At 49.0% G+C, this 9,654-nt stretch overlaps 4 protein-coding genes across 4 annotated transcripts; 1 reads left to right on the top strand and 3 right to left on the bottom strand.

Annotated features, from left to right (window-relative positions):
- The first annotated feature begins 1,246 nt into the window (after positions 1–1,246).
- On the top strand, positions 1,247–2,854 carry LOC105696542 (actin-related protein 2/3 complex subunit 3). The gene is made up of 4 exons (XM_012419099.2): positions 1,247–1,389; positions 1,883–2,059; positions 2,171–2,366; positions 2,531–2,854. The coding sequence occupies exons 1-4, from the start codon at positions 1,384–1,386 to the stop codon at positions 2,683–2,685; spliced, it is 534 nt and encodes a 177-aa protein (XP_012274522.1). The 5' UTR covers positions 1,247–1,383; the 3' UTR covers positions 2,686–2,854.
- Positions 2,855–3,322: 468 nt separating this feature from the next.
- LOC111673841 (dynein light chain roadblock-type 2) lies at positions 3,323–4,343 on the bottom strand. Its single transcript, XM_023434435.1, has 3 exons — positions 3,930–4,343; positions 3,786–3,864; positions 3,323–3,660 (listed from the first exon to the last, which is right to left on the bottom strand). Exons 1-3 carry the CDS (start codon positions 3,930–3,932, stop codon positions 3,449–3,451), a joined length of 294 nt encoding a protein of 97 aa, XP_023290203.1. The 5' UTR covers positions 3,933–4,343; the 3' UTR covers positions 3,323–3,448.
- A 244-nt stretch (positions 4,344–4,587) lies between these two features.
- Positions 4,588–6,522, bottom strand: LOC105696541 (protein-L-isoaspartate(D-aspartate) O-methyltransferase). Its single transcript, XM_023434434.1, has 5 exons — positions 6,189–6,522; positions 5,813–5,952; positions 5,369–5,594; positions 5,106–5,191; positions 4,588–5,034 (listed from the first exon to the last, which is right to left on the bottom strand). Exons 1-5 carry the CDS (start codon positions 6,340–6,342, stop codon positions 4,861–4,863), a joined length of 780 nt encoding a protein of 259 aa, XP_023290202.1. The 5' UTR covers positions 6,343–6,522; the 3' UTR covers positions 4,588–4,860.
- A 371-nt stretch (positions 6,523–6,893) lies between these two features.
- On the bottom strand, positions 6,894–9,581 carry LOC105696427 (platelet glycoprotein V). The gene has a single exon (XM_012418869.1). It carries the CDS (start codon positions 9,452–9,454, stop codon positions 7,439–7,441), a length of 2,016 nt encoding a protein of 671 aa, XP_012274292.1. The 5' UTR covers positions 9,455–9,581; the 3' UTR covers positions 6,894–7,438.
- Positions 9,582–9,654: the final 73 nt, after the last annotated feature.

The raw sequence follows: 9,654 nt of genomic DNA, 5'->3' as shown, positions 1-9,654 counted from the left end.
GTCCGTCCGCCGCCGCCGCCGCCGCCGCCGCCGCCGCAGCCGCTGCTCGCCTCCTCTCGCTCGCTCCGCCCGAGCCCGGCTACGCGCGTCTTCGTCGCTCTCGCGGCGCGCCGCGGCCGCTTCGGAGGTTCACCCGCGCCAACTGGAGTCGCCGCTCCTGGAATCCAAGTCGGGCCTCGTCCCGTGCCTGTCCAAGGCTCGCCTCGCCCGCCTCGCCCGCCTCGCGCGCACCACCACCTTCAGTCTCTCGCGCACGACATTTTCCCACCCTCGGCGCCTCTGCCACGAACACTCGCCGCCGCCGCCGCCGCGTTCCAACGCCGCCGCTGCCGCCGCCGCCGACCCCGGGATCCGTCGAGGGCACCCAGCAGCCTACCGGGTCGAGGCGTCGAAGGGTCGCGCCACGAGTCCGCGGGGAAATCTCTGCCCGAGACGAGACTCGGGACGCAGCACGGGAACACCACACGCAGCCCACGGATTTTTCGATGCCTCCTCAGACATTGACCCGTTCGGGCGAGATCGGGCCACTCGAGCGCTGCCGGACGTTCCCGAACGTGACGTCAACGACGCCCCACCCCGCACTGCCCTCCGCGGCCAAGGACGCCGACGAGCTGGACGGGAAACTCGACCGCGCGAGAGCCTCCTCTGCGTCCAGCGCGACACTGGCGCCTCGCGGCGAGCGCCTCTCTCGTTGGCCCCTTCCGATGGAGCCGACCAATGGTCCGAGTTCTCGAGATGGCGACACCTCCCTTACGATTGGCTAAGCAAAATACCCTACCTGTTTTCTTCCAAATAACTAGGTATTCGCGTCATGTGTTTCTCCCCGGCGGAAATTACTTGAAAACGGGACTTTGTTTCCGCGGTTACTGTATGCACGTATAATGAGAAAAATATAAAACGAGATCAACGATGAGAGCCATGGACGTAACCCGAATTATCTTCGACGCAAGATGGCCGCCGCCAGCCTGTTTCTCACTACACGGCGAACCAAAATGTGATTACGCGTTACCCTATCGAAGCGTCGCTTGCGATGTTTGCTGAACTGCGTATATAGGTACCGTTGACCTAGCTGATGACGCCACCTCATTTTTCCCGTAGCGACATCTAGCGTCAAAGGAGCACGTCAATACCAAGCGTGGATCAGTTTCGGTACGTGACCGCTAAACATCGCTAAATAACGTCGATGACTACCAGGCTACAGCATAACCACTTTTTAGCCCACTTTAACTATTATACCGTGGCTGACTACGGCTCGTGTTGGCTCGTATAGTCATTTACTTGATTCGTGCAAATAGTTATCCCATTCATATGTACTGAATTTTCTTTAACTTTTTGCACGATATAAGTGTTATCTTGTTACACAGTTTCCAAAAAAGACAAAGAATGCCGGTATTTATCAATTTATCTATCATTATCATATGCAATATTGTCTACATTTTGTATATCGTAGCGTTTAAGAATACAGTATTCTTGTCAAATTTGGAAATGCGCTCAAAATTAATTTTACCATTTAAGACACTTATTTTCATTTCATTGAAGTGCCTAGATCACAATTCTAGACAGGCAACATTGACTGGGTTTTAACAAATTTGTTCTACTCCTACAAATGTCTTTTACTAGCATGTTTTACGATTAATCATGCAACATGATTCATATCTGGATCAATGGGGACACATATCAGATATCTTGACAAAAATTGATATTAATTGAAAAACCAAGGAAAACAGTTTTAAATTAGAAAATGACATAGTAACGGTTTGCATGTATTGTATAAAAATTACATTTAAGAAGAGATTTTTAAACGCAATACTAGTTGGGCGTGTTCTCAAGTACCGAGAAAAATGATCACAGGCTTTTTTAAATACATTCTACTCAATTTTAGGCTTATCACTCGACTTTTGTTGACAATAATTCAATGCTTGGAAATATGGCTCTTTTGCCACTGAAGACATCTTTCAGAGGACCAGCCCCTACTTTCAATAATCAAGAGCTTGATATAATTGATGAAGCTTTATATTCATTTAGAGCAAACGTTTTTTTTAGAACATACGAGATAAAGGTAGGTTTACCTTACCCTAGTAATTTAACAAAACACATATTTTCATTACTATCCAGCTATTCCTTGCAATAGGGTATACAATTATTTAATCGGTAAATCCACCTTTTCCAGAGTGAAGCTGATAGAGTTTTGATTTACATTACGCTCTATATCACAGAATGTCTGAAAAAGTTGCAGAAGTGTGCAACTTCAAATCAAGCATTAGGCGAGTTGTATTCCTTGGCAGTTTCTAAATTTGATATACCCGGTGATCCTGGTTTTCCTTTAAATTCTGTATATGCAAAGCCAGTCAATTCAACTGAAGCGGGTAAGCAGTTTGGGTGTATTTTATTTTTCAATCCATTCTTATCTTAGAGATTTGAACTTAAAGGAATCCAGATTCAATCTCTGGTTCTCTTTGAATTGCCTTCTTATATAACGGTTTGTGCAATGATAATAAAATTTCAAGAATGAAGTTATTCTTCCATTTAGATCTGATGCGGCAATACTTGCAACAAATTAGGCAGGAGACAGGCATACGACTCATTGAGAAAATCTATGGAGAGGATGGCAAGCCAAGTAAATGGTGGCTTTGCTTTGCAAAGAAGAAATTTATGGACAAATCATTATCCGGTCCTGGACAATGATCATTCCTTATTGGCGATTAATTAATTAATATAGTTACGTTTAATTAATTTAATTTAGTCAATTACTTTTAGATTTGGTATAACGTAACTTTTTACCTTTGTCACTATATGTATCATTTTCGTTCTACAATGATTAAAGTAAAGATAAATTATTATACGTTAGCATGAATAAAAATCTTGTTAATGTCTTTCTTCCTGTATCCTCCCCTACTCATAATCTTCACTATTTTCATTCTATGCAATGCCTATACTTTTCTGCTTCGTTTAACCAATTAAAAATAAAATTTATTTGGGGAGACTTCAAATACAGCCACAGCATGTGTAATCATTGTTTTAATACAGTTCAAATATAAAGTGAAGGAAATTTTATGGGAGATAGTATAAAAATTTAGAAGCAGAAAAGCAAAATGAAACAATTCTTTCTCCTTTTCACCAACCACCGCATTGGGGAGCTTACTGATAAACAAAAATGTCAAAGTTCAGTCTTCTAAGTTCCTAAATTTCACTGTGAAATATCATTTAATAATAATAAAAGATTTTGAGATCAAAATGATGCCAAACTTCAAAGTGTGAGATCAGAATTTCTAAATTTTATAATCATTTGATGGAAATTAAAGGTTTAATTCAGAAGTCCACATATTTATGACTACACATATAATTTTTATCAACAAATTTCGTAAGTTTTTAGGCTTATTAATAAGTTCTCCATACGATGATTTATTAATAAATTATTATAAAGCATAAAACTATAATTACATACATGTTAATCCACTGGATTTTGCACGACAATAAGAATAAACTCTTTATCGGGTGCTACCATAACTTCATGCTTCTTGCTTCGTATACGTAAAAATGTCAAATCATTTGTTGGATCCAAATCTCGAACGACTGAACGAGCCTTGTCGGACAGTTGACTTATCAATCCAGCATACTGCACAGTTGTTGTATTATCCAAGGTAGATTTTATTGGGATACCTATTTTTTATTTTTTAAACATACTATTAGCTACTTTCAAGCATTTTCATCAGCAAAATGAGTGTTTAAAAGTTAGTTATGGTTTGAGACCATAATGTCATATAAACAAACTCTACATGAAATACCTTCGGCATTAACAATTATAGTCCCAACTACTCCTTTGTGAGATTGAATGCGTTTCATTGTTTCCTCTACTTCCTGGGCCTGTAAAATAATCCCATAATGGAATGTGCATAACGGCATAATACACGTCGTATACAGTGACTTACCATAATTCCGTTTGAAGAGGTTATTCAACGAACGTCTTCTATGTAAACAACCGATCAATTCCGACGTAACTAGAACGGTATTCTCGTGAGGTCAAACGTGACTTGAGGCTTGTTTTCCCAGAAAATACGTGGGATCACTTTCATTACAATAGATACGAATGAGCTCGGATGAATTATCGAATACTGACGACACTACGACGGACGTATCTTGGGAAACGTTAAAACAAAGCAAAGCAGACAGAGATGAGTTGGGAGGTTGTTGCGGGCAAGGTGCGCGATAGCTTGTGCTGCCCTCGGTGAAGCATACAGGCGGCTCAAACACTCGCCCCTAATGGCGGCCAACTTAGGGAACTAATTTATCTCTGAAGCAGAGTGACCACCGTACCCAAGCCCCGCGTTTCGCAGCGGTCGGTATCACCTAGAGCATCGAAACTGTTCCATGTTTCTCATTCCGCGCGGGTTCAAACATAATTACCTACCGATTCAACAATCTTTTTCATCCCACCTGCAAGAGAAATGCATTTGTACGTCATTAAACGTTCTGTCAATCAATTGCCTTCTTGGGATTTAAGGGGGGAAATAGCTTGTAGTATATTTGTATACCTAATTAATTGTACAAAGATAAAAAACTGACCTTTGGTTAAAAGAGACAATAACATTCCAGCAGATCATTTGTTCATTTTATTCAGGTTGTACTCCGTTGTGCAGATCTTTACAGTTACTTGGTTAAATTGCTCTTGCGATAGATCTCAATTTCATTAGCATAATAAATTTGAAGCATAATTATGTGATAACAATAGTTGAATGAATTCCCAGTCATGTTGGATCGATAGTAACTATTTAAGCTTTGTCTCAACAATTGGCGAGACTTGGATAAGGGGAAATAAATAAATTAAATAAATAAAGGGCTTCACTCTATGCAACACCACTTTCATGACCGATACTGACGTTCTTTGTCCGTCAAAGGAACAAAGACAACTCCCATTAATGATTTACGTTTAATTTCTCCGTCCATCGTTTTGTCGATTTGAACTAACGTTTGATCCGAATTTTCTGGACCCATTGGGACTATCATGCGACCTCCAGGAGCAAGCTGATCTATCAACTACAAAATAATTTGATGTTAAAAAAGGTCATTTTTATTTTTCGTTGATTAAATAAATACACTCTACAAACCGCTTGTGGAATTTCTTTAGCCGCGGCTCCTACATGAATTGCGTCGTATGGCGCGTAGGTAGCATAGCCCAACCTTCCATCCCCCACTGCAAACATAATAATAGAGAAATGTTAGCATTGGTACTAACTTGTTTGCAATATAGTTCAGATTTTATAGAATTTTCATGAGTTACAATAATTTAAAGTCTATTACTAAAATTGCAGATTGTAGCATTAATGGAATAGCGCATTACTTATAAACATATAAATGCTATACAACTGACCAACTAGTTTAACACGACCGCTTTCGAGAAGCTGAGCGTTGTCTTTCTGAATATTACGCGTAGCCATTTCTTGTAACTCGGGAATGTGATCGACTCCCACTGCTATTCCTTGCGGACCCAACATAGTTGCCAAGCAGGCCGTCAGATAGCCAGAGCCCGATCCAACATCCAGAGCTTTGCCGCCGTCTTGCAGTTTGTCTTCGAGTAATTCCAAGGCATGTGCGTGCTAAACAGTACCGATCCCCTTTCTAAGTAGAAATATCACCTTTGAAGTTAATATTATTAAATATTTAAAAAGACTAAGAGGTCACGGGTCCTTTCTTCGTAACAAAGTAACGAGTTCCTAAAAGCTCCATCAAGATCGTTCATACAATATATTACTTCTGCAGGGTATTTGTAAATGAAAAAATGATATATTGTAAAGAAATTGGTAGAATTTCATACCATATGAGGTGCACTAATGGTTACTCCGTAGCCGATCCCCTGTGGTGAATCTATGTACGCGTAAGAGGGCGATATATAATTTCCCCTGTCCACGGAGTTCATCGTTTCGTACACTCTGTTGGACTTAATAATTCTTGAATCTAAAAATCAAAAGTAACACGTCACGAGAAGAGAGAAGTCGAAATATCATTAAAACCACTCGTATCATCTTTAAACGGGACTATTCGGGTGTTATCACAATTCTTGGGATCGAGTAGTTGGAACAAGCCGTAGCATGCCAAGTGGAGAAATTTGGTTATTTTCAACAAACGCATGCACGCGTTCACCTTGGGGTTGCTTATAACCTAACAAAGACGGCCAATGAAAAAATACTTGCTCTTTAAATGTTGTACGAGCTCCTGATTATTTCTTGCTCTGAATCTTCCGAACGAAGCCATTCCGAGCACCGATAAAGAAAGCGAAATCGCGACGAGTCCTCCCGGGCAGATTGCCTTTACATCATGCACCAACTCGGAACGATATACGAGCATTAGATGCGCCCAGACGCACCTGAAACACCTGGGACTGCCTGGAACGCTGGATACCAACTGGATGCCAACCGAGTCGAGGGCACCCAGGGCACCCAAGCCCAGAAACTTGTACGGTGGGGGGCGAGCAATTTTCCTAGGCGATTTTCATGCAAGTCCTGCGCACCAGGGTCGCCGCGGTTAGTGAAACAGACGGTAATAGAAGCTGATAGGAGCGAATGCAAGATCACGTCATTACCCTCCCCCTCTACACGCTTCTAGCGTCGTGACGTTAGGAAAAATCGTTCTCGGTGGTTCGCTCCCCTGACCTCGTTCAACCTCGCCGTTCTTGTCGGTCTCGTGCACCTTTGTCTCTCCGCTATGAAACGCGCTGCCCGATATCGCGGTTCTTGACGCCGCTCGGAGATCGAGATTTGCCCCGTTCCACGGCGGCCTCGAGACATTATCAGAGGTCGAAGATTCGGAAATAACGAATAAACGAATATTTGTACATTTCTTTATTATCGTAATAACGCTTCGACGCGAATTATCTTTAAGAAAGATAACGTCTAGTTTGTCGATACCATGGAAAGAGACGACCTTTCACCGTGTACCGTAATCCGACGATCACGATGGATAGGTTGCCGTACAAATTACCCCTGGCGACCACGTCGGAAATGGCTTCTATTTCAGTTTCCTCATACTTGCCTAACGATCGTTCGGTTATCGATCCGATGCTCGATCGCGGCCGTCAAGTGCCACGAGAAACCGAAATCATCGCACTCAACGTCATTATTGTCGGATTCGTTCCAGGTCCTAGAACCGTCCGGACCGTTTGATCAAACGTCGACGATGCATCGATGGATTCGCCCGAGGTCTATTTCTAGGCCCTGGGTGTAGAAAGATTTTCGCCTCCGGGCGACTTATCGCGGTCCGCGTTCATTAACGAATTAACAGGTACTGGTGTCGGAAGACGAACGATTCGAGCCCGTCTTCCCTTAAGTCCTCGCCCTCATCGGTAAACGGACGAGAGATCGCGTCGATCGTTCCCCAGCTATCGAGCAAAAGGAGGAATCCATTCGGGACAATTTACCGGGTAGCGCAAAAGTTCGAGGCGGGGTCACCACCGGCCTTCGACGGGGACGAGGTCGCGCGCCTCGACGTCTCGACGCTTGCTCCTCCGCCGCGTCGCGACGGCGACCGCGGTAGCCGCCGCGCCGAGGACGGCGACGGCGGCGACGGCGGCGGCGACGGTGGCGACGGCGAGGGCAAGGCCGTCGTATGGCATATCAGGGGGGGCGCCGACAGCCCACGGCAACGTTTCCGGAATCGCGACGGAGACGTTCCGGCCTTGGTCCGCTCCCGGAAGTGGAGGCGCCGTCCGTAGCTGAAAGAGGAATGTCCGCCCCCGGGCGCACTCGGCCGGAGGCCGTATCTCCTCGTGTCGGCGAATCCACTCCCCGAGCCAGGAGAGGTCGGCCCCGCAGTCCCAGGCATTGCCGTGGAGCTCGAGCGTCCGCAGCTGCGGGAGGACGTCCGCCAGGTCGGACCTCAGCCTCGTGAGGTTCGCTCCGCCGAGGTGCAGCTCCGCGAGGCTCTTGCAGGCCGAGAGCGCGGCGTCGTCGGCGAGCAGCTGCGCCGCGAGGACGGGGCTGCGCGAGACGTCGAGGAGGACGAGCCTCTCGGGCGTCGGCATCGGGAAGGCCATGTCGCCCCGCTGCGTCCACTCCAGGCTCGTCAGGCCGGCCATGCGGAGGACGGCGAGACCCGAGAGGCCGGCCAGGGTGTCGGGGGTCACCACCTTGAGGGAGTTGTTCGAGACGTCCAGCTCCGCGAGGACGGCCGCCCGGGCGAAGGCGCCCTCCTCGATCGCGTCCATTGCGTTGTCGCTCAGGATCAGAGTCCGCAGGTTGGAGAGGCCCTGCAGGTCCCCGCGCCTCAGCCTCGCGATCGCGTTCCCGGCCAGGCCGAGGGCTCGCAGGCTCGCGGGCAAGCTCCGGGGGACCTCCCGCAGAGCGTTCCCCGAGGCGTCCAGCTCCTCCAGGACCTCGAGGCGCCCGAGCGCGTCCTCCTCGACGTCGGTCAGCCGGTTACCGGACACGTCGAGGCTTCTCAGCAGCGGGTAGCTGTCGAGGTCGCCGCCGCGGATCGCCGTCAAGGCGTTCCCGGCGAGGCGCAGCGCGCGGACGGACCGCGTTAGCGCGGCCGGCACGCGAGCCAGCCCCGTCCGCGACGCGTCCACCGTCTCCAGCAGTTGGCCCGTCCCCAGCAGCAGCGACACGTCCCGCTCCCGCAGCGGGTTCCCGGCCAGCCGCAGCACCGACAGCCCCGGCAGCGGCGGCGGCTCCCCCGGAGCCGTCCGGGTCAGCCCGTTTCGCGACACGTCCAACTCCCGCAGCCGCCGCAGTCCCGAGAACCACCGCGTCCCCAGGACTCGCAGCCGGTTCCCGCCGAGGTCCAGTCGCTCCAGCGCGGCCAGCGGCGCGAGCGCCTCCGAGGGCAGCGAGGACAGCTCGTTCTCCGACAGATCCAGCTCCTCCAGGCGCGCCAGTCCGACGAACGCCGATCCGTCCACCGAGGAGATGGCGTTGGCCCTCAGGCTCAGCCGCCGCAGCGTCGAGGGCGTCGGGGGCGTCGAGAAGTGTCCGCGGGACGGGTCCACCGCTCGCAGCCCCTCGAAATCGATCCGCGCCCCGGGGAAGGCGCTCCCCGAGCAGTTGGTCACCGCCAGCTCCTCCACCCACCGGAACCGGCCCCTGCACTCCTCCGTGGCCCCGAACTCGCGGGCGTCGTGGATCCTCAGTCCTCCCAGGTCGGCCGGCAGGCTGCACCAGGCCGGCGCCTTCCCGAAGCAGGAGACCTCGACCAGTGCGCGGCGGGACTGCCCGCTCTTGCGCCTCAGCGGCGAGCACCGGCAGCTCTCGGAGCAAGCGTACGTGCTCGCCACCAAGGCGAGCACCACCAGCTGCAGCATCGTCGCTTCCGTGGGTCGCCTCCTCCTCTCACGGCATGGCGACGCCGGACTTTCGAGAGCTGCGATCGATGCGAGGCGACGCGCGCTAGTCGCCCAAGGATCCCTCGAGGACTGCGCCACCCATCTTTGATTCGCCTCCGTACCCTCCCCCCGCTCTGCCATGCGTGCGCGCGTCCACCCTTTCCCTTTCCCTTGTCGGCGGTGGTCGCGCTTGCTCCCGTCTCTTTTCCTTTCACGGACGACTCTGCAGGACTTTTCGGTTCCTCCGGGTTCCAATTTTTTTTTTTTTTACAAAGAAGCGTTACGAATCGACGCCAATGCGCGTTCTCTTTAATGAAGAATTTAACGACATAGGAACGATT

This window comes from Orussus abietinus, unplaced genomic scaffold (genome assembly GCF_000612105.2).
Source record: "Orussus abietinus isolate OABI.00-Male unplaced genomic scaffold, Oabi_2.0 scaffold15, whole genome shotgun sequence".
Lineage (NCBI taxonomy): Eukaryota > Metazoa > Arthropoda > Insecta > Hymenoptera > Orussidae > Orussus > Orussus abietinus.
The sequence above is the reverse complement of the archived record's forward strand: the minus strand, read 5'-3'. Positions and strand labels throughout refer to the sequence as shown.